This window comes from Phacochoerus africanus, chromosome 7 (assembly GCF_016906955.1).
Source record: "Phacochoerus africanus isolate WHEZ1 chromosome 7, ROS_Pafr_v1, whole genome shotgun sequence".
Lineage (NCBI taxonomy): Eukaryota > Metazoa > Chordata > Mammalia > Artiodactyla > Suidae > Phacochoerus > Phacochoerus africanus.
Window position 1 is genome coordinate 5,375,037 of NC_062550.1, and position 24,060 is coordinate 5,399,096.

Genomic DNA, 24,060 nt, shown 5'->3' on the forward strand with positions numbered 1-24,060 from the left:
GCTCGAGCTACTGGAACCCGGCAAGGCACGGAACTGCACGTGCCGACCACCCCGAGATGCCCCCAGCCCTGGGGAAGCTGGAGCAAGCAGAAGGGTGCCAGTCGCTGGCACATGGAAGCTCCTCAGCCTCTGAACTCTGTCCAAGACTCAGGACCCGGCCAGGGGGACGCCACTCCTCCCCTCATCCCCCACACGACACCCAGAGACACAGAGGAAGAGGCTTCGGGAGGATGTCTCTGCTTTTTACAAAGACTTTATTGTCTGACATGCTTGACAAAAAAAAAAAAAAAAAAAAAAATTACAGCCACAATCAAGTTACGCCGAAATGATTGAGGAGCCGCTGGCATCTTTCATACCTCAAGGACTTTTAATGAATTTTCTTTTAAGGTAACAGCTGCCTTCATAACTTTTCTTTTCCACATAAAAATACACCATATTCTGAAGATACCTTAGGAAAAAAATTTTATAGTTCTTGGTCCGCATAGAAAATCAGTAGAGGCTATTGAAAGGGCCTGGAATCTTCTCCACCCGTGCATGCACACCCACATCGTGTCTGCGGGGTCCCCAGAGACCCTGTAAACATCCCCGGCTGCCAGGAACCTCCCCGGCCAAACGGGGATTCCTGAAGCCCTGCAGCCTGTGGAACAAAGCTGGCCTCGGCCAACACGGAGCTGCTACAGCGCACCCCGGACAGTGCCCCTGGCCCCACAGGAGCCCCTCGCATGCAGGGAAGGATCACGGTGCCCTGGGCTCAGAGAACAGGATCTGCCAGGACTCCAGGGGGGTCTGTGAGAAATGAAGCAGACAGGTGCTGGACAGGACCCTTATAAAAGAGAGAGCCAGCCTTGGACCATGCATCGCCTTGCGGGGCAGGGCTTTGGGTGGTGGCAAAGCAGGGGCTGTGAAGCCAGAGGCCGAGGCTCAAATCCTGCCTCTGCCCCTTTTGAGCTGTGCCTCCCTCAGGCAAGTTACCGCACCTCTCTGATCTCAACCATCTCCTCATCTCGAAAATGGGGCCAGCGGTACCCACCTGGCAGCCACTGCCAGAAAGGAGATGGTTATCGGCAAAGGGCTCATTAAACGCTGGTTCCCAGGCCCGGAGCTGGGGGAGGTGAGCAAGGCTCACCTCACAGGTGCACAAGGTGAGGGTGTCAAAAGAGCGATGGCGATGAATGCAACGTGTTTTTAAAAAACCGAAAGCGGATGCAGGAGAAAAACAAAACTGATGAAAAAAACACCCCAGTTTTAAATACAGGCAGACTCTGATGCTGCACGAGCCAATCCGGCCTCGCTGGCTCACCCGACCTGGGCCTCCAGGTCCTTTCTCCCTCGGAGAGTCAGCCCCAAACTCCTAGCACTGATTTAAAAAGAAGAAGTCCCCTGGGTGGGACTGCCAAGCCAGGACGCTCTCTGTGCCACCTTCCCGTCAGGGGCCCAGCGGGTACCCGGAGGGACTGTGAGCCACTCAGCCTTCCTCAGCTGTGGGCACGGCAGACAGAATCTGAGGGGACAGACCCATGCGAGCACAGCGATGAGAGACACGGGATCCACTTCATTCGATGAAGACGGGGGTGTGTGTGTGTGTCTGTGTGTGTCCACGACCGCACAGGGGCCTCGGGGCTGCTGAGTTGAGCAGCGCAGCCCCCGGGGGACCGGGGCATCCATGGCACGGGAACCCTCCAGCCAGTCCTGGGCCCTCAACAGGCTCATTCTGAGACCAAACCCCCCAAGTCCAGGCTCCCAGCAGGGGTCGGGGGGTGGGGGGTGGGGGGAGGCCTGGGATGCTCAGGCCATTGTTCACATGGGCAAAAATGCCCCGGGGCAGAAAACGGGACATGAAGCTCGCGGCTGTTGGGCCTGCCCTGCGCGGCCGGGATTCCTGAGTCTTCTCTGATCGCCCCTCGGAGGCCTGGGAGGAGCGGAGGGGCTGCCTGCACTCAGGCCACGACGCCCCCCTGCCCACCTTCCAGCCCTGAGGCTTGCAGCCACACAGGCCCCTCGCTTAGAGGGAGATTTTGTGCGAGAACTTCCAAAGTCTGTCCAAGAGCAGTGGCTCGCCAAACCCATGAGGGTGTCCAACCAAGCAGGACGAGGGTCAGTCATTTCCCGAGCGGGCGGGGCCGCGAGTGGATTAGGTCCTTTAACGAGGGACACAAGGGATGTACACGCGGAGATCAGTGACGGGCACAGAACCCCTGACGGGGACCCACAGGGCCCGACTCCGGATGCAGAAGGCTGAAGAGGCAGAGGCGATTTTCTTCATTCCAAGGCCTCAACCCATCTGCTGGGCTGGGGGCCGCAGCCAGGCGGGTTGTCTGCGTGGAAGGAAGGGTGGCTGGGGGTCCGTGCTCGCGGCCAGGCATGTCGCAGATGCAGGTGGGAAGGGCTGGGGCAGCAGGGCAATCAGGAGTTCCGGGGGGTGGGGAGGTCGATGACTATGGGGGGGTTCACGGGCTGGTAGTTCACGGTGCACACAGATGCATTCACATAGGTGGTCGTCCCATCCGCCATGACTCCGTACCCTGGAAAGGAAGCACGCGGCGGTCAGGGCGGAGGGGTGACACCAGGACCCTGGGTGTGGTGTCCCAGCTACAAGGGGCTAACTAAGCCTGGGGTGAGCTACCCACACGAGCAAGCTCAGTCTCTTCGTCCGTAACTAGAGATGATGACAGGTGCCCCTCCAAGCCTGCAGTGAGCAGCAAACGGGATCCTAATCCACACACAGCGCTCAGCCCAGGTCTGGAAAGCACATGGCGGGGCGTCGCTGACATTATCATCCTCACCATCACCACTGTCACTGTCATCACCACCGTCACCACCACCACCATGCTCATCATCGCTGCTGTCACCTCCATCTCCATCATCATCATCCTCACCATCTCCATCACCACCACCATCATCATCCTCCTCATCACCATCATCCTCATCTTCATTTCCACCATCACCATCCTCCTCCTCATCTCCATCCTCCTCCTCCTCATCTCCATCATCACCATCACCACCACCATTATCACAGGCATCATCATCCTCATCATCACCATCATCATCCTCCTCACCATCTCCATCATCACCATCATCCTCATCTTCATTTCCACCATCTCCATCATCCTCCTCATCTCCATCCTCCTCCTCCTCATCTCCATCATCACCACCACCATTATCACAGGCATCATCATCCTCATCATCCCCATCCTCCTCATCTCCATCATCTCCATCACCATCATCATCCTCCTCATCACCGTCATCATCTTCATTTCCATCATCACCATCCTCCTCCTCCTCATCTCCATCATCACCATCACCACCATCATTATCACAGGCATCATCATCCTCATCATCCCCATCCTCATCATCTCCATCATCTCCATCATCCTCATCTTCATTTCCATCATCTCCATCATCCTCCTGCTCCTCATCTCCATCACCACCATCACCATCATTCTCACCACCACCATCATCTCCTTCACCTCCATCCTCATTACAATCACCATCATTATCACAACTATCATCCTCCTCATCTCCATCATCTCCATCACCATCATCATCCTCCTCATCACCGTCATCATCTTCATTTCCATCATCACCATCCTCCTCCTCCTCATCTCCATCATCACCATCACCACCATCACTATCACAGGCATCATCATCCTCATCATCTCCATCGTCACCATCTCCATCATCCTCCTCCTCATCACCATCATCATCATCTTCATTTCCACCATCACCATCATCCTCATCTCCATCATCCTCCTCCTCCTCATCTCCATCATCTCCACCACCATCATCTCCTTCACCTCCATCCTCATTACAATCGCCATCATTATCACAACTACCATCCTCCTCATCTCCATCATCCGCATCATAAACTTTCTTCTCTTAGCCTCTGTCGCCATCATACCCTCTTCCAACCACATCTACTTATCAAAATCCTCCTTATCCTCCAGCTCAGATCACCTCTATCCAAAAGGGACACCTCCCCTTCTTGGTACAAGTTACCAGCTCTCTGGAGCCTCCATTTAGCTTGTACAATCATGCAGGGGTGGGGTGTGGCTCACACACATCTTGGATCTGATGGCACTACACGCCCACAGTGGGGCTACAGAAAATGACAGCCATTATTACTGTCTCTCAGCACACGCGTTGTCTGTCTCCCCCGTGCCGTTTCAGATCCTGCCTTTGATTGCTCATCTGCTGCCCAGAGTCTGTGAGCTCCTGGGGGCCAGGGAAGATCGGCTCACTCCTGCAGGACACTACCCTGCAGAGGGCTGGGGCTGAGCCTTGCTCGTTACTGAGCTGGAAAGTGCTCTCGGGTGGGCCAGGCACACAAGGCCCAGGGGACCGGATGCAGACAGAGGTTCAGGGAAGACCACTGGTCCTCAGGCCCCACAGGAGCCCATGTGCTTCCCCAGCAGGAGACAAAGGGACCAGGCCTTGGACAGGTGGGATCAAACTCACAAGGAACAAAAGGAGGGGTCTGCCAAGCTGGTGAAAGCAGGCCCCAGTGAAGAAGCCTGAGGTCTAATGAGGTAATAAGCCCTGTGGGCCGTGACACGCTGGGGGCGGGGGCGGGCAGCCGGGACTGGAGCCGACATCACCAGTCACTTTCACGGTCACCCTGCCGACAACCCCGAGGTCAGTGGACGTCCCCCACCCCTCCAGTGATGTGGACACAGCAAGGGGTCCTTCCCCCAGGACAGAAGGCAGAATGCCATGTCTCTGGGGGGTGTGGGGAGGGGAGAAGGGGCCATTTGAGTCCATAGGGCAGGTGGGCAGCCCTCCACATTCATTAAGCACCTACTGTATGCCAGGCCATAGGGTTGTCAGCAACAGGACAGGGCCACCTGCTATAAGGAGCCCATAGCATGCCCCGCTGCAATCTAACGCCTCTTCCATGTCCCGTCCAAATGTCCCCTCCTGCAAAAAGCCCCCAGCCATCTCCAAGACGCCCCAGCTGGGGCGCGGCAGGGTTGTCGGGCTCCAGGGAAGTAACACTTGGGTTTCGGCAATCGCTCACTGACAGCCAGGGCGTGAGGCATTCCCGTGAGCCTCGGCAATGAAGGGCCAGCGAGGCGCCCCCGGCAGGTGAGGCCCTCCCCCACCCCCACCCGCCCGCTGACCTTCGTGGATGTGGCCGAAGACGTGCAGCCGCGGCTGGACGCGCCTCTGCACCGTGTTGAGCAGCTCCACGCAGCCCACCCGCTGCATCTTCTTGGGGACCCAGTCCAGGAAGCCTGTGTGGGGGAGATGACGGGAGGGTCACAACGGCCCAGCCCCCAGCCCCTCGGGCCCCAAGCCGCAGCGTTGCCGTCGCAGAGACACGCAGCCCCGGGCCCACGGGCCTGGCTCCAGTGTGAAGGGAGCCTGAGGGGGCCAGGCATTGGGAGGGGGGGCTTCATAGCTGCGAGCCCCCGACCACACAGGCTCAAGTGGGCCAAGGCTGGTATCCATCCACTGCAGAGAGAAGCAAAGCGAGCCCCCAGAGGGATGGGTGAGGCCCAAGGGCCCCCAGGGCCAGCAGCAGACTGAGCCTGGGAGCAGAGTTTCCAGGTTGAAAACTTTCTAAACAAACATCGCAGTATCGTGAAAATGAACTTCATCCTCGCAGCCCCACTCACGTGGCCCGCGTCTGGGTCTGCTCGCACCGCCAGCCTCCCGGAGCCGCCCCATATGGTGGCTGCTTATTATCCTCACACGACTACACAAACGAAGAATAATTGATTACTCCAGGCGAACCGCGGGGGCTCATCTCAGCCCCTCTCTGTCTGCGCAGGAGAAAGAGGTTTCTGCGACGGCTGGGAAGAGGACGAGGGAAACTTCCAAAGAATCAGGCAGCCCGCAGTGGGCCTGACTTAGAGCGGAGAGGCAGGGGTGCGGGGGGAGGAGTGGGGGGAGAGAAGGAGGGGGGTGGAGAGAAGAAGGCGGGGGGGAGAGGTGGGACGTGGCAGGGAGGAGACTTAGAGCAGACACCTGGGTTTCAGTCCTGGGCTCTGCTACCTACTGGCTGTGTGATGTTGGACAAGTCACTTAACCTCTCTGTGCCACATTCAACAATTCACCTGACAGGCTGGGCTGGGTGAGCACACAGACACCCCCAAAGCAGGTGTGGTGAGGTCTCCAGAGAGCAGGAACCCAGAAGATGCTGTGGGCAGAACGGAGGGAGGGCGGGAAGCGGGGAGGAGGAGGAGAGGGAGGGAGAGAGAACAAAAATCCTGCCCCGAGCCTCACTGTGTGCGGGCCTGGTGCTGAAACCACGCCGGGCCTGGGCCTCCCTCTGTTCGGAAAGAAGGATAAGAAAGCCTCCGCTTCACACTTTGTGAGGGTGGAGCAGGGGGCCCGGGGTGCTGGCTGGGCACCTGGCACACAGCAGGTGTTCAGGGCTTCTCCCTGAGCAGGTATCTGAGTGAAGGACTCTGGAGCTGGGCCGGGCCTCACCCGACAGCCCTTCCCGCCTGGGATGCCCACTCGCCCGCCCTTCCTGCCTCCTCAGAGCCGATGCTGAGGCTGCCCGGTCCGTCAGCCGCCTCTGACAGTGCCTGTCTCGGGCTTCCCTCGTCCCCGACTGTGTCCCAGGGGGCTTGGCCATTCCGTGCCCCTCTCTCTGCCCGGCATCCCGGAAACCTAAAGGCAGGCATTGCATCGGGTTAGCCCTGGTCCAGTGTGGCCCGGGTGGCCCCAGACACCGAGGGAAGGATGACAGGTTTGGTGGAGGCAGTGCTGGGAGGACGAGGGCGGGCTGGCAGGACTGCAGGAAGACTGGACTTCATTCTAAGGACCAAGGGAGCCACAGAGGGTTATAGAGGGAGGGAGTGGCATAGCTGACGATTCAGAGGGTTCGCTCCTCCCGGATTGTGGACTGAGAGGGGCAAGACTCAGAGCTAGGGGACCAGCGAGGAGACCACGTTGTCGTCAAAGAGACGGAAGTCAAGCGTGGACCCGGGTCGGGGGGAGGACAGCGCAGGAGGAGAGGAAAGGGAGCAGCTGGATACAGCTGGAGGCAGAACTTGCTGATGGATGGGAGGTGAGGTGTGAGGAAAGTGGGGGGAGGGCTGAGAAAGCCCCCAGGCATTGCTGGAAGGGGGGGCCTGAGAGGCAGTGAGCAGGCTGAGGTGGAGACCAGGTGAGCGTGACATCAGCCTGGACCCCTATGAAGGCCGTGGGGGCGGGAGGAAAGAGGCTGGCGGTGGAATCCAGGCCCTGGGGACCGCTGGGACGGTGGTCTGATGGAGTGTGGGGTGCAGGGCATGGGGGCCGGGAAGCGTGACCTTGGTGGTTCAGCCCCAAGACCTGGGTCTGGAGAGTCCAGGGCCCAGCCTGCCCTTTGACCTCCCTGAGCTGCCATGTGCCCTGTGTGGCAAAGAAGCAGCTGATTCTGACCTTGCCACATGGCTGTGAGTAGTCCAGGAGGTAACAGATCAAGCCAGCACACACAGTAGGTCCTCAGGAAATAAGGGGGACAATGGGGTGACTTGTCCCTGCTGCCCCAGGAAGTTAGAACAGAGCCCCTCAGGCACAGCCCGCCCCCTGCCCCAACACCCCCACCCCCTGCAGCCTCCCCCAGCCCAGGGGCGGACCCTGCCTCTTACCCAGCGGCGGTCCGTGGGTTATCAGGATGTCTACGCCTTCGGGAATGAGGTTCCATTTCTCCAGCAGCGCTTGGCCCCGCGGGAGGTTAAAACCCCAGCCGTAAAACCAGGGCTGCCTGTGGGAGTAGAACAGGTGGTTCAGAGAGGGCCACCAAGAAGGGGGGCAATGATGAGGTCACAGTGCCAACCGGTCCCCAGGACCAGCCAGACACCCAGGACCTCAAATCCAGGGGAAGGTGGGGATGTGCCTGGACTCGGCCGGATGCTGACCAGCCCTGTCCCTCTTGCTTCACCCTCATCTCTCTTCTCCATGAGGAACAAGTATTATCTATATAATTTTTTAAAGTTCTTTCATTAAAGTCTAGTTGATTTACAGTGTTGTGCCAATTTCTGCTGTAGAGCGAAGTGACTCAGTCATACATGTACATATATTCTTTTTCTTATAATTTTTAAATGAAAGTTAAAAAAAAAAAAAAAAAGTCAACTTCTGCCAAAGGCTCTCTTGCTCCAAGCTCTTCTAAGGGAATCTAGAGAAGGAGACGCCTACCCGGCCCCCAGGTGGGAAATTCCCCTTCCATCCTCCTTCCTGGGGCAGGTGGAGCCCCAGGCAAGAGAGCAGGCTCCAGGAGAAGGATGCTCATTCCTGCCCCCCCACCCCACCCCCAAAGCTCCCAGCAGGGGCTCCAAGGGCCGAGTCCACCCCCCGCATTAAGGTCAGGGCTGGGAGGACCAAGGCCAGTTAATGGAACCCCAACCTGCTACCCAACCCGAACCTCGACTGATCAGTGAAAGGCATTCTCCTCCACTGGGTCAAAGGTAATTCCTTCCAGCTGGAGGGAATTCCAGATGTTTCTTCCAACAACAAGAGAAAAGAACGCTGTCATCCCTGTATGTAAACCAGTGAGCTTCCAGCCTTGGGAGCTGTCAGCACCCATGACGCTGTCCCAAGGGAGATGGCTGGCACACAGGCCCAGGGGAGCCACTGGATCAAATCTCACCAGACGCCCACCATACCTCTGCACATCCCAGTTACGTTTGAATCCATTTGAATTGGATTTTCATTTACAACAAAAGTCTCCCAACTAAAAATCAGCCCTTAGGCTTAAGTCATTATAAGATCCCCATATGAACACAGCCCTTCAGCGTTTATAAAGTCACCGTCATCACCATCAGCATCCCTACCAGCCCCACCACCACCACCACCATTATCACCATTGTGCCACCACCACCACCACCATTCCCACCACATCGTCCCCATGACCATCACTGCTGTGGGTCAAGTGATATCCCCCACCCTATGTGTATGTTGAGGTATTAACGCAGCACCTGTGAATGGGACCTTAGGGAGATGAGGTCATACCTGATGAGAGTGGGCCCTCACCCAACGACTGCTGTCCTTGTAAGAGGGTCATGTGAAAACACGGAGACGTAGAAAAAGGCCACGTGACAGCAGATGGAGAGTTTGGAGTGCTGTCTCCACAAGCCAAGGAGCCCCAAGGATTGCCAGCAGCCACCCGAAGCCGGGAGAGCGTCAGGGCCAGAGTTTCCTTCAGTCCTCTGGGCGAGAACTGACCTTGGTGACACCTTGACTTCAGACGTCCAGCCTCCAGAACTATGGCAGAGTAACTGCCTGCTGTTGTGAGCCTCGCGGTTTGTGATCATTAGCTATGAAGCCCTAGGAAATTAACACAAATCCTCATCACCACCCTCAGCTCCCCGCCTGCCACCCGGGACCATCTCGCCTGCAGCAAAGGTGGGCGGACAGGTCTCTCTCTTTCTGTTTTATGGGTGAGGAGACTAAGGGCCAATGACTAGAAAATAAAAACTGTCACCAGCATTTCCTGCACACCTGCTTTTTTGCCAGAAGCCATCTAATTACATTATAGGGATGGGTTTATCTAACTGTTCCCAGAATCCTACGCACTAAGGGCTAGGGTTGTTCCCATTTTTCCGATGAGGAAACAGAGGCGCAGAGAAGCAAGAGGCTCAGGGTTCTGGGCCCAGGTGCATGGATCGCAGGCAGGGCACCCCACTACCATTCTTTTTCTTTTTTACGGCGGGGCGGGGCGGTGGGGGGGGAATATGTAAGCGCCCAGGCTAGGAATCAAATTGGAGCTTTGGCTGCCAGCCTACACCACAGCTCACGGCAAGGCCAGATCCTGGACCCACTGAGCGAGGCCAGGGATCAAACCCGCATCCTCATGGATACTAGTCAGGTTCATTTCTGCTGTGCCACAGCGGGAACTCTGTACCTGCTACCATTCTCGATATACACTGGGTATCAGTTCTAGGGCTGGCCTTTCACGGCCCCAGCCTCTCACACACCCAAGGCCCCAGTGAACTCCCTCTCACGGCCCAGGCGCCCCTCTACAGGAGGCTGGCACCCCCGACTGTTGACCCAATGGCTCTACCCCGTTGGCAGCCACCCAACGCACCTCTATAGAACCCTGGGGGGAGGTCCATGGAACAGCGATTGAAAACCCTGATTCCATCCCACGTGGTGGGTTCTGGACAAGAAGACGGAAGTTGAGCGAGAGGGAAGGAAGGGCCCAGGGTCACAGAACAAATCAAGGGAGAGGTCATTCTGGAGCCCAGATCGGACCCTCTCTCCCCCGAGCCTTCGAGTCTGGGGCACCATCCCCTGGAACGTGGGCTTGTGAAGGAGGAAGATGAGGGACCGCACTGCGGCCGAAGGTCCCTTGGCCATTTCCGACACGTGCGGGAGCCCCTCCTCTGCCAGGTGTGCTCATCGGTTAGCGCTGCCTGGGACGCCGGGTCCCTCCTCATCTCCCCCGGCCCCGCGCCAGGCTTGTCTTTAAAGCCCTGTCTGCCCCTCTCCCTTCTCACCCTGGACGCCCGGCACCTGCCTGCGGGAGGGGCGAATGCTTGTCGCAGGAATGGTGTTGAGAGAGGGCTGGTTGAGTGAATAAGGTGTTACCAGGATGTCACATGGGACCCTTCCTGTTGTCTTGGGATTGCAGCCAAAACTTCAAAGCCGAACGTGACCCCTATGTTTGGAAAAAAGGCTCCAGGTCCCACCCAGGAAAACTTACTAAGAGCAGACAGAACATGCCAGGCCACCCTCTCCCCCAGCCTCTACCAGCCTAAGTTTTGGCCTTGAGGAAGAAGCTGCCTTGTCCTTGTGGGAGGATGGGGTTCCCTATACCCAGCCATGAGTGGGTTCCAGAGGAACCACCTATACAGGTGGGGGCCTGGGGATCTGTCCTCTGGACCTGGGAGAGGAGAACCAGACGACAAAGGGCAGGCCCACCTGTCTGCACCCCCAGGTTTGGGCTGTCCAAGGGTTCCCCAACCACAGGAAGTGCCCTCCAGGTGACAAAACCATGTGGCCGGGGCTGGGGCCTGGCAGATGGATGGGCAGCACTAGGGCTTATGTCAGCCCACCTCCTCCCTCAGACACACGCAACACAGGCCTGCCTTTGCACGTCTGCAGAAAGCGAAGGATTTTCTCCGCAGAAAAACACCTCCTCCCTGCCACACACAATTTTACACCCATCTTCAAGGGAATCCTGGGGCCCGGCAGACCTTTGTTAAAATGGGTCTACCTCTCACTACCTGTGTGAACTTGGCCAAGTGGCTTAACCTCCCTCTGCCTCAAATACCCCATCTGTAAAATGGGCATAATCACACCATTTGCCTCAGCAAGGCTTGAAAGGATTCCATCAATTAGTCCATGGAAAGTGCCTAAAACAGTGCCTGGTCCAGTGCTTTGCAACTGCCATCCTCTCCATCAGCATCAGCATCAGCGCCATCCTCATCCCTGGCATCCTCCTCATCCCAACCACCATCTCCATCGCGTCGCCACCCTCACGACCACCGCTACCACCACCACCTCCGTCCCCACCGTCACGACCATCACCACCGCCGTTGCTGTCACCGCCGCCATCAGTACCATCACATCACGCCCACCACCGCCGTGTCCATCGCCACACCCCCGCCACCAGCGTCCCCGCCACCAGCGTCCCCTCCATCATTGCTATGGACCCGTCCTAAACCCACTCACGGAAGCTGGAGGAGAAACCTTTGGCCTGCAAGGTAGGGTTTTACAAATTTGCACTTTGAAGAGTCAAACGGCATTTTAAAAAAAGCAAAGAAAAAGAAAAGAATAGAAAGCATCACAGCAGGGAAGGGATACTTTAGTTAAATATATTTATATTTAAATAGACACCCACATAAGGCTGTACTGAGTCATAATGCAAAAAAAAAAAAAAAAAAAAAACCCTGCTTTTCCTACCACGGTTCCTGGTCAAAAACGGCTGACAGCCCCAATATACTGAGCACACAGCTCTGCCGTGTCTGAAGCCCCCAGACCTTGGGCAGACTCAGAGCCCCACTCTGGCTGAGCCAGGGCAGGGTCACCGCAGGGGAGGCTCAGCACGCAGCCCGGGGGCTGCCGGGAAAGCCAAGCGCAGCAGTGTCCCCAGGAGCCCGTCAGCACCCAGGAAAAGCAGCAACGCCCTTCTGGTGCCGCCTTCCAAACAGAAAGTCCATTTTTCAAAAACCTAATCAAATATTTACAAGAGGGGACAAGGCCTCATCAGTATGGAGAGACGGCGCCTGTTAGTTCCCGCGAGCCGCAGCAAGGCGAGCTTTTTGGGGAAAGACAGTGCAAAATACATGAGATCCCACAGACCCCAGGAGCCTCTGCCGGAGCCATGTCCCAGCCTGACCCAGTACCAAGGAGCCTCCCCCAGGGGCGGATCTCCCTGAAGATATACCCCTCCGTGGCTCTGGGAGCCTTCACCTCAGATCCAGGGATGCTGGGATCCACCCTGCCTGGGGATGCCCGGAGAGGCTGGTCCAGGGCACTGAAGCTGGCATCCGACACCCACGCCCGGCTTCTCCCAGACGCTCCCCTCCAGGTGGAATGGATGACGATGCCCAGATGCCCACGGCTCCAGATCTCAGCCCGTGAGGGCGGGCCCTTCTTGCTCGAGGCTGTATCCCACCACCTGACCCTCAGGGAGGGGCAGAGGCTGGGCGGGAGGAGGGCTTAAGGCGCTGGGGAAATGCCTCTGAGCACCCGGCAGCTCTGCTGAAATGTACAGGGAGCAGAATCAAACCACCCACAGAAACGTCCAGAGGAGCCGTTTCTCAGGACGGTCCACAGGCTGGGGGTCCCGGCTCCAGGGCAGCCAGGAGCGGGGGCCAGAGCAGTGGGGAGACGGGCTCTTCCAGGCGACCTCGCTCCCCAGAGGCCTTTGACCCACAGGGTCTGGAAAAGCCTCCAGCCACTCCTGCACCGTGTCCGTTCAGGTTTGTGCCGTAGAAAGAGGAGCCAGAGGGAAAGGAGGCACCAGTCCCTCCCCTATGTCCCTGGGGTCCCGGGTTTGGTCACTCGGCCTTCCGGCCTCATCCTGCACGGCCCTTTGGGGACAGAAGTGAAGCTTGAGGCCGCCCAGGATTCCAGACAGAGCACCTGGAGGGGAGCCCCCGCTCCTGGCTGCTCCTGGCTGCCCTGGAGCCGGGACCCCCAGCCTGTGGACCGTCCTGAGAAATGGCTCCTCTGGAGGATTCCAGACAGAGCACCTGGAGGGGAGTGTCTGGGAGACAGGGCCGGCAGGGGCTGGCAGGGCCTGTCACCCAAGCAGCCCAGATCTAGCCTGGCCCCGAGGCCCCCACCCACGTCAGGGGCAGCCGTGGTTTGGGACCCAACCTGAGACGCGAGGCTGGGCACGGCCAGAACTGTGGTCCCTGTCCCCAAGGAGACTGGCACCTGGGACCTGGCCTCACTGCCCTGAGGGCCGGCAGCCCTGGGGCCCTGGCATCGTGCAGGATGCATGGCAGCCCTGAGGAGGTTGGGTGGATCAGAATTCCGCCCGAGTGATGGCAGGCGGCTTCATGTCCTGGATTTCTGTCTTTCTGTTCTAAAGTAACCATTGGAATAATTTTCTTACAGAATGATAGTTGCCATGACAACCAGAGCGAATTTTCCTTTTCTGAAACAGATGTCTCATTTAGTTGAAAATTAGAATGTGAACAAACCCATGGGAAAAATTAATTCAAACTTTAACAGAGCGCTGAATACAATGTAATCTCGCAGAGGTTAACCCCTTAACAGCTTTTTTTGTGCGCTTATGGTAACCTCCGCATCCAGTCTAATTAGGGCCGCTTAGCCAATATAAATGACCTCCCCGTGGCCAATCATTAAGCGGTTTCCCCCTGAAGCGTGAATTCCCGGTTCCCTAACGGCAGGCGGGGTTGGGGGGGGGGCGCCGATACTTGTCTGTAGAAAACAGCTGACATGGAGCCTGCCCCGCTCCGGTTTCTCCATCTCCCCAGGTAAGGCGCACGCCCCTGGAAAGGGGGTGCACTGGGGGCCATTCCATTAGGCTGGAGTATGGCCACTCCCTTTCCAGGGATGCTGGGGTGCAGGGTGAGGAGGCCCCGGGTGCCCCTGGGTGGGGCTGAGCCCATTGGTACCTCCAGGCTGGGGAGCGATGCCTGCAGAGCAGAGGGGTGGGGGGTCGTAGATGAGATGCTGAGGGGGCACAGAGCAGACACCCACAGGCATAGCTCCAAAGGCTCTCCCAAGTCCCCAGTCCTCCCACCCACCTGGGAGGCAACTGCTATCAGTGCCTCCTTTTACAGATGCAAAAAACAGAGGTTCAGCGAGGCACAGAGAATGGTCCGCGGTGACCTGGTAACCAAGCGGCACAGCCAGGACTCAGACCCAGGCCGTCTGCTCTCTGCTTCAATCCGGAATAATGATACCAGGACCAGGATCCCGCCTCACCTTCCACAGTGAACCCCTCTTTACTGGCCACTGTTACACCTCAGCTCAGTTAATCCTTAAGGAAAAGCTGTTGGGGGGCCCCCACTTTAAGGATGAGGAAATGATAGCACAGAGAGGTCAAGAAATATGAGGACACACAGGAAGCAAGAGGGACCTGGACCAGGGATCCCGGCACCTGCGCCCTGTGCCCAGCAGGCCACTGACCCAAAGAGGATCTTGCTGGGGTGGGGGGGGGCATGGGCTCTCCCTCTTCAATGGCAATTGCCTGTCTGCCCCTCTGAGCAGCTCCCAAACGTCCTCTGCCGGGCCCTTCTGAGCCTCATTATGGAGGAGGACTCAGCCTGTGACTCTGCTCCCGGCGCCCTGCCTCTCATCCCCCCCCATGACTCTTCTACTCCAAAACCTTCCATAGCTCCCCATTACCTCCAGGACAAGCCCAGACAGGGTCCTTGGGCTTTGCCCCAGCCCACCTTTTGGACTGTCCCGCTCAGATTTCCCAGAGAGCTCACCACCCACCAGCCACCACAATCCTCTGTTTTCTGCATTCCCACTGTGGCTTAGTGGGGATAGTAGCCATGAGGCTGAAGGTTCGATCCCTGGCCTCCCTCAGTGGGTCAAGGATCCGGCACTGCTGTGAACTGTGGTGTAGGTCACAGACGTGGCTCGGATCTGGCATTGCTGTGGCTCTGCTATAGGTCAGCAGCCACAGCTCCGATTCAACCCTAGCCTGGGAACTTCCCCATGCTGCAGAGGCAGCCCTAAAAAAGCAAAAAAAAAAAAAAGCCAACCTTCTGTTTCCTAAACACAGCCCAGGCTTTTCTCACCTCCAGGTTTATTGCTCATGCTGTTCCAGCCATCTGAAATGCCCTTCCTGGTCTCTCCCCACAGTTAAGGCCTGGGTCGAAGGCCACCTCTTCCAGGAAGCTTCCCCTGATCACTCCATCCCCAAGCACAGGTGACCCTCCCTACTCTGAGTGCCCTTATTCCGGCTCCTTCAGGGCTGGCCCGGATCAAATGCCTGAGGGCTGGGCCCAGGTGGCCCTCAAGGAAGGTTTGCACAAAGTGTGCAAGAACGAATGAATGAATGAATGATATAACGAACAACAGGTGACTACCTGGCAGGCAGGTGGGAAGAACTAAGCATTAACCCTCTCCTCCCCACACCCTTTGGACAGGACCCTCCCCAGAGCCCCTGGCAGTCACGAAGCCCCAAGACTCACAACCAGAACCATAACTCTTGCCATCTGCTGGGCCCCCCATTCTCTCTCAGGCTGCCATGAGCTGCCCGGTGGGAGCCTGTGCCCATTTCACAGATGAGGCAATGCTCACACCCTGGGCTGCATCCTGACTCGCTCCCCGGGGTGAGGGCTGAGGGTGGCTGCCCTGTGGGTAGAAGGGAACAGCCTCTCAGAGCGCCCCCTTCAGGCCAGGTGCTCCCTCACTCCTGCTTCTCTTGGGTGAAAGCTGGGGCCAGGGGGGGCAGGGGCCCCGCGCCTGTGCTCTCAGACAAGCCTGCCCAGCTCCGTCCCCTCTCCCCCGCCAGGCCAAACTCTCACCTTGGCCCTAACCTGTCTGCTCTTCCTGCCCCAGCTCCCCCTCCCTTAAAAGGCCAGGCTTTCTGGGGCCACCACCAGGGAGCCAGCCACAGCCTCTGCCTTCCCACAGAATCATCGAGCACTGAGTGAGCACCCCATCACTGGCCCTCCTGCCTCCCAGGACCCTCTTGGCCCCCCGGGGAGGCTGAGACCCTCCCCCCCATTCCGCAGCAGGGGCAACCAAGGCTCAGAAGTCACTGACATGCCCAGGCTCCCCAGGCGAGTTCCTGCTGACTCTTCACCCCTGATCCCGGGGACGGCCCACGCCCGGAGCCTCCACAGCGGCCTGCCCAGCTCCCATACAGACAGGTCAGCCTTGCTCGTCTCTCATCGCCGGGGCTGGGGAGCCCAGCGGGGTCTGGGGGAGATGCCACCACAGCGAGGGAGCCCACGCCACCCACCTTGGGGGGGGGCCGATGGCTGCCAGCGAGGGGCAGGGCTAGGAGGAGCCCGTGACGCGTCCCCGGGACTGTCAGTCACACACCTTGCCTGGCACACTTGGCAGCAAGTCAGCAGCAAGATCAGTGGAACCAGAGAACGGGGTCCTTTGTCATTCCTAATTAATTTCCCCCCACCCTTCCGCCGTGCAGAATCATTCATCTTTTGTTTCGCGGGGACGCTGCAGAGAAGGCAGATGACTCGTTTCAAACATTAATCTCGCGCAGAATAGTGCACGTGTGTGTGAAGGGGCTTCTGTAAAGACAAGTGCAGGAGATGTGAGATCAAGAAAGATAAGGACAGGAGGGGGCGGGGGAGAAACCCCACTTGTGAGAGCCCCTGAGTGTGAGGGAGAAGAGAGCACACGCGCGTGTGTGCATGTGTGGTGTGTGTGTACAGTTGTATGTGTGTGCGTGTGTGGTGGGGGGGTCCTAGATATGCGTGTGTGTGTCTGTGTACTGCATGTGTGGTGTGGGGGTCCTGTGTGTGTGTGTGTGTGTGTGTGTATAGTTGGGTGTGTATGCATGTGCATGTGTGGTGTGGGGGTCGTGTGTGTGTGTGCGCGTACAGTTGTGTGTGTGTGTTGTGTGCCTGTGTATTGCAGTGTACTATTGCAGTGTATTGCAGTGTGATGGGGGGCCCTGTGTGTGTGTGTGTGTGTGTGTGTGCGTGCGTGCACACACGCAGAGGCGCACAGCGTAGGGCCAGGCCATAAGGAATTTTCTCCCTCCATCAAAATGCATCCACGGCGGTGGCGGGAAGGCTGGCGAATGTGCGCTCTGTTGTTGGAGAATGAAGATGTTGGGAGCAGCAACAGGAACGCTGGTGGAGGACACGGCTCGGTCCCTGGGGGACCCTCGAGCTGTCACAGGAGGGCCACGGGGGCCCAGAGAGGCAGGCTTCACGGCTTCCCTTAAACAGACACAGGCTGCTCCCACTTTGACCAGGACTCAAGACCAAAAAGAAGTGGGGTCCTGCCGAGGTTCGTCGATGCTCCGGCCAGTGGCTCTGTGGGCAAAGCCTGGGAGGGGAGGATGCCCGGGGAGGGCCCGGGGCTCACGGAGCACCTATCACTGGCCAGGGCTGGGAACCTAGGACCCTGAAAGCCAGCCTCGCCTGGTTCTGCAGCCCAAGAGGGGCTGTGGGAGAGACAGTGCCGGACAGGCCCCGGAGCCGATGGGGCTGGTCCAGGCCACCGCCTGGGCAGGAAGCCGGCACGGCCCTGCCTCTGGCTGAGATCTGAGGCCAGTCGCTTGTCCCACCCACACCGCACGGCACCGCACCTGTAAGACGGGGTTGCAGAGAGCCCTGCCGGGTCCTGCAGAGAGTAAGTGGCAGATTAAGTGGGACCACTGTGCACAGCTCACGGGAAGTCTGCGCAACGCGTGTCTCAGGTACGGAAGGGGCGGGAAAGCACTGGCCTCTCTTGGCCACAGCCTGGGCTGAAGCCACCAGAAAGGTGGATGAAGTGGAACAAGCTCAGCCTTAGAGCCCGGGGACTGCCAGCCGCCAAACCAGGGAGTGTGGGTCTTCACGGGCGGGAGGCAACAGGAGAGGATGCCTTGATGCTGAGCAGAGGGCTTCGGGGAAAGACTGGGCCATGGGAAGAGGACACGCAGGGAAAGGGCGCGGGAGGGTGTCCAAGGATGCTGCGGAACCACCCCCAGCTTGGTCCAGAGGCCACCCAGTCCCTGCCCTGAACCCCCCCGGCTGTACCTCAGCAACCCCACCCCCCACCCCCCCACAGTCAAGGGCAGAGGCTAGAGATGGGGGGGGCACCATGTGTTGAATGCCTACTGTGTGCCAAGCAACTTATGCCCATGACCTCCCTGAGTACTAGGAGCAGTCCTACAAGGGCACCATCCCACTGTCATTTCACAGAAGCTGAGGTCACTCAGCTGGGCCCTGCCCGCCGGGTGTGCGTCCGAGCCCTGCAGATCCTGGCTGTTTGGAAAGAGCTGGTCCCCAAGGCTCCTGGCTGCTGCTCCAAGAGAGGTGCCCAGCCCCCCGGCCCTGCCCTCGGGTACCCAGGTCCTGCCTGCAGGCGCCCAGGCCTCCGAGCAGCGGATCCGCACCCAGACACCCAGCAGCAGCCCGGCCGCCACTTCTCAAAGTTTCCTGTCTCAGCAGGATTAGATGCCTTCTTTCAAAATACCAGAAGTAATTAGACCAGATGGACTAGCTGCGTGCCAATTTCACTCCCTCACTCCTTTAAAAAAAAAAAAAAAAATCAAGGCCGTTTTCAGTTAAATGAGAACAAAAAATGCATCCAAAACCCATAAATGAATACGGTATGTATACGGGATTTTTTTTTTTAACACTTAGGATTTTGTAACAGCTGAGTTCTTCCTCTTCTTCTGCGGTTGGTTCCCGCCCCCTTCCTCTAAGCTGCTCACAGCGAAGGCTCAGTGCCGAGTCTGCATCTGAAGGACCAGAGAGAACTTCCAGAAAGTCGCAGCACCCCGGGGGTGTCGGTGGGGAGGGGGCCCAAGCCCCGGGCTCCAGCGAGAGCTTCGTCGCCCCCCCCCCCCCCCCCGGCCCCGTGCAGGACTGGACAAGGGGTGAGGACGCAGGCTGGGCTGGAGGGAGGGCCGTGGAGAGAGAGTCAGGTGCCTGCTCTCCGGGAGCCTCAGCCGTCCTAGTTGGGAAAAGAGACCTGGAAGAAGTTGGTTCTGGAGCAATTAGGACTGTGGTCCAGGAGCTCCCGGGACCAAAGGAGCAGGGGGGACCCCAGGCGCAGACCGCGCGTGCGAAGCGACGGGGGCAGCCCAGGGCTGCTGGGAAGGAGGACTTCTGTACCTGGTGCCAGGCCACGTGGGAAAAACCCCAAACGGGGTCCCTACTTCACACCATCAGCCCAGGTGCAGCCGCCAGACTGACACCTGAACATAAAGAAGGCAAAACGCAGAGATTTCGGAAGATAATATAGAAACGCCTTCCTGACTTCGGGGGTTGGGGGGGTGGGGGTTTCTTAAAGAGGACACGAAAAACACTCACCACAAAGAAAACCACTTACACCTTCGACTACCCCCAAATGAAGAACCCCGGGTCCTCTGAAAGCACCAAGAGAGGGAAGAGACAGGTCCCAGAGGAGGAAACGCCTCCTGAGACATCCCAGGTGACGACAGGCTGGCAGTCGATGCATAAAGAATCTCTGTGAACCAGTACCGGACGAGGCAGACAACCCGCTTTTTTTTTTTTTTTTTTTTAACGGGCACAAGCCCTGCGTCCTTCCCAAAAGAAGGCATCCACGAGGTCAAGATTTTCAACCTCACTGGTCATCAAGGGAACGCACATGAAAACCACCCTGGGACAGCAAGCCAGCCAGCAGGTGGATACAAATTTACAAGCGCAACACCAAGAGCCCGCCAGGAGGTGAGGCAACGGACTGCCGACAGGGGGAGGCTGGTACAGCCTCTGCCAAAGAGCTGCGTGTGTATAACCTGACCACTCCGTTCCTGGGGTGTGTGTGCCTGTGTGTGTGTGTGTGTGTGTGTACACAGAGATGTGTGGGGTGTTCAGAGTATCACTATTTATAACAGCCCCAAAGCCAGGGGGGGCTGGAACTCGGCAGAACGGAGAAATACATCTTGATATGTTCACACGGTGACATCCTACCCAGCAAGGGGGAAAGACATCGCGAATGCAGACGGTGACGTGGAAGAATCTTTCAGATACAGCAGTGACTAAAAGGAGCTGACACGGCCCAGCACATACTACATGAAGCCATTTCCATCAAAATAAAAAATCAGGCAGACCCCAATACCCGGAAAAGGGCGGCCAGACGAAACACGGTGCGCCTCGTGAAATGGGGACTTGGGACCAACCGCAAATTACTGTTTCGGTGTGAGGTCCTTGCCAATAGTGCAGAGGACACAACTCCTCTTAAACAGTTATTCTCTCTGGCTCTCCCCACCCTGCAAAATGGGACGGGCGATGGGGACCCATCCTCACGGGGGCAGGGGGGCTGGATCCACTCTTGGGTCGCCAGAGTCCTGCAGGGGGCCGGGCACCTGACAGCCGCTGTGGGCCTCGCAAGAAATGGAGCCGCTCAAATCGGACCCACCGTCTCTCAAGCAGAGCGTCTCCTGGGGTAACACTTAGAGGAAAGGCTGCTTCCTCTTGCTGGCTGGCTTTGGCGAGGCCTCAGGGTCAAAGCCAGCCTGGTCCCACTGCTGCCCTCCCAGGTCTAGCACCAGAAGAATGTCCCCAAGGGCAGGCCCGTGCATCCCTCTACTTACAGGGGCTCAGCAGCCTGAGGCAGAGGAACAGTGGCCCCCCAAGTAGGGGAGGGGCTGGGTCTCCATATGCCCAGGAGACCCAACCAGTGTATGGCTGCTTGCATGCCCCCTGTGACGGTCAGCTCCCTCCTCAGTAAAGCCAGCTGGCCTCGCCTCTGGGCTCCTGCCTAGGGGGGGACAGTCTTCCCACACTGATGAGAACCTGCCTCTTGTCACTGCCCTCTGTGTCCCTGCTCTGCCTTCTAAGACTGCACAGGACAGGTCTCCCTTCCCCACGGGCCCCAGCAGCCACGGATATTGGGCTCATGGCCATGGTTTATTTGACCCCTGATCCCCACCGGCTGGGGTCAGGATGCTTTAGGGTGTTGCTAAAGTCTCCACTTATTCCACATGGTGGGCAATACATCACACCCCAAGGGTCTGAATTTAACCACCACCACCATCAGCTTTGCTGTCCGTCCCCTCCTAACAAGCTGCTACATGCCCGGGGGACCGGCACCCAGGGCTGAGCCCACCCCACCTGCACCTGGACAGACATGTGGGAGGCGCACAGCTCCCCGCATCAGGCAACGCCGGCAGCCGGGCCTCGAGGTTCTTTGGCCTTGAATACCTTCTTGGGGACTGGGGAGTGCCACCTCCCCCGTGTGGCCTCTCCTGGGGACCCCACACAGAGGACGCTGCTGCTCCCCTTGCCCAGATGGAAGACAGAGGCTCAGAGGGCCGTGACTTGCCACGGCCAGAGGTAGAGCGAGGGTCAGGGCGGTGGGGACGTCCCTGGTATGCATGGCTCCAGGCTCCAAGCATGACTGAGCCAGCTCTGCATGTATGAGCATGTGTCCCTTCCAGGCCTCAGGTCCCCAAGAGTTGAGGACCTAAGGCTACAGGCAGAGAGAATTGTAACTCAGACCCCTGGGAGCCCAGGGCGACAGCCACACCCACCACGGCCACCACCCCAGCCTGTGGCCCAGCCCCTGGCCTCTGTTCTCTCACTGGGCCCCTGGAAGCCACACTCAGCGCCCCCCATAGGCCCATGCCCTTCTGACCCTCCTGGCCCTTGTGCAGGCTGTTCCCTCTGTCTGTCACACCCTTCCCGGGCCCCCGTAGCTGCTGGTACCTCCTCAGCCGCTGGCTCTCCCACGGGAAGCCTTCCCTGACCCCAGCACCCAGAGCTTCTCCCCCAAGGCTCTTGCTGAATCATGGAATTGGTGGCTGACGTGCCCCCACACGGATGTAACCCCGCGAAGGCAGGAGCTGCATGTCTGGCTCCTGGCACGTCCCAGGGGGGGCCAGGGGACAAATACCTGATCAATGAATTAACCAGTCAACGGGTGGCCATGAGAACAGCATTTTGATCCCCAGGTCTCAAGGTCCTCATGGGGCCAACAAGGCCGATGTGTGTCCCAGGGCTGCTCAGAGGATCGCGGAAAACACAGTAAGGCTGCGTGCCCCGCCTGGCACACAGTGGGTGTTCACAAAAGGGCCTCCCTCCTGGAGCAGACCAGAGTCCAGAAGACCAGGCCGTGTGCGTGCGGCCCTGAGCCGGCCACATCCTCACCTGGGCCCCTACCTGCGCACCTGTAAAATGAGGTCACTGCAGGCCTCCCCCCCCGCCCTGCCCCCCGCCGGGGCTATGGAGGTATCAGCTGGAATAGAGCCGTCTCTGTCCAGGTCCCCAGCCCGGGAGCTCCCCAATAATAAGGACCACCGCCAACTCCAAGGCCTTCCCTGGGATGGGCCCACACAGACCTTACAACCTGCCTTGAAGGGGGTAGTAGCATTTCCCTACACAGCGGGACCAGAGAGGCAAAGGTGCTCGCCTTAATCACACAGCTAAGAAGTGGCGGTACCCAAACTCAACAGCCCTTCCCTCACCCCCCCAACTGCCCAGCCACTGCTGTTGCTGAGGCTTCCGGGGTCCTGGTGGCAGGCACTCAGGTCCCAGGGAGGGGTGGCAGCAGGAACTCGGGATTAATTCCACGGTGCCACGGAAGCAGGTGCAAGCAACTGGCTCCCACAGTGGCAAACGGCATGAAACTTGCCCAGCACACGAGCTCACGTCTCACCTCCCACCATCGGCTCCCAGTCCCAGATGGGGCTTCAGGGAACCCAGGCTTGCGGCGCATCTCAGAATGCAGACGAGCTACCCCTTAGCCCTCAGTGTTAGGGGCTGTGAACCGACATCAGGACCAAGAAAAGTCTGGCGGATCCAGCACATAACAGGAGCTCAGAAACGTGGCTCCTCCTCCTGTGGAAACCCACGCCTCCTCCAAGCGCCCCCTCCAACAGGGAACCCTCCTGGATCTCACCAGGCCTCCCTGGGGCCCCTTTTCTGTCCTGCGGCCCCTCCCACTGTCACAGCCTGGTGCTGGGCCCACCATGGCACAGGGCGGGGTGTGCACCCTGCTTCAGTGACAGGTAGGGGTCGAGGAGAAGGGGCTCCTCCCACTCAGGCCGCAGGGAGCCGGCAACTAAAGGGCCCAGAACTGCCGAAGCAGGGACCCAGGAGCACAGAGCAGCTGGACAACAGCAAAGCCGAGAGTGGCCTCACGCCGGCCTCCGCAGGACCAGGACTTGGCCTCGGGCTGGCAGAGGGGACCACAGGCCCAGCCTGCCACCCTGGCCAGGAGCCTGGGGAGCTGGCCATCCAAAGGGACCTTCTGCACTCAGGGGTAGGGTGCACAGAGCTGCTCTGGGTGGGGGTGGGAAGGACACTGGGTGATGCCTGCTGGCCTCCGACCCACACCCTGGGCTCCCGGCAAGGCTGCGTTGAAAGGGGAGCCCCACACAGCACAAAACAAGAACGGCGTCTCTGCTCACGGAAAGCCTGCAGCAGGCCCCGGGCAGGCAGTCCGCGGAGGGCTCCTGACACCTCTGCAGGTGGGGCACCGCCACTCTCACCCTGCAGAGGAGGGAACAGAGGCACCGAGAGGCCAAGGGACTCGCCCGGGGTCACACAGCCCGTCACAGGTGAGGCCAAGATTTGAGCCCAAGATGCTTGGCCCCAAAGCCATGCCGTTAACTTCTACGGAACATAAAGTTTTTTAAAAATGGGGTGTGGGGGGAACTGTGTGTGTGTGCGTGTGTATGTGCATAGGTGTTTGTGTATTGGTGTGTGTGTTCGTGGGTGTGCACATGGGTGTGTGGGTGTATGCATGTGTGTATGGGTATGCGTGGGAGGGTGTGGGTTGTGTGTGTGGGTGTGCATGGGTGGGGGTGGGAGTGTGCATGTGTAGGGGTGTGTGTGCACCTGTGTATATGGGTGTGTATGGGTGTGCACATGGGTGTGTGGGTGTGTGCATGTGTGTATGGGTATGCATGGGAGGGGTTGTGTGGGGGGGTGTGCATGGGTGGGGGTGGGAGTGTGCACGTGTAGGGGTGTGTGTGTGTGTGTGCATGTGTGTATGTGGGTGTGGGGGTGTGTGAGGGTGTTTGTGTGTGTATGGGGG

General features: G+C 58.6%; 1 protein-coding gene across 1 annotated transcript in view; it reads right to left on the reverse strand.

Annotated features, from left to right (window-relative positions):
* Nucleotides 1–274: 274 nt before the first annotated feature.
* Nucleotides 275–24,060, reverse strand: part of MPPED1 (metallophosphoesterase domain containing 1) — a 66,681-nt gene continuing 42,895 nt past the window's right edge. Inside the window, exons 4-6 of the mRNA XM_047786048.1 lie at nucleotides 7,584–7,699; nucleotides 5,118–5,231; nucleotides 275–2,522 (exon numbers count right to left, since the gene is read on the reverse strand). Of these exons, the coding sequence (XP_047642004.1) occupies nucleotides 2,404–2,522; nucleotides 5,118–5,231; nucleotides 7,584–7,699 (349 nt within the window). The 3' untranslated portion in view covers nucleotides 275–2,403. The remainder of the gene's footprint in view (nucleotides 2,523–5,117; nucleotides 5,232–7,583; nucleotides 7,700–24,060) is intronic.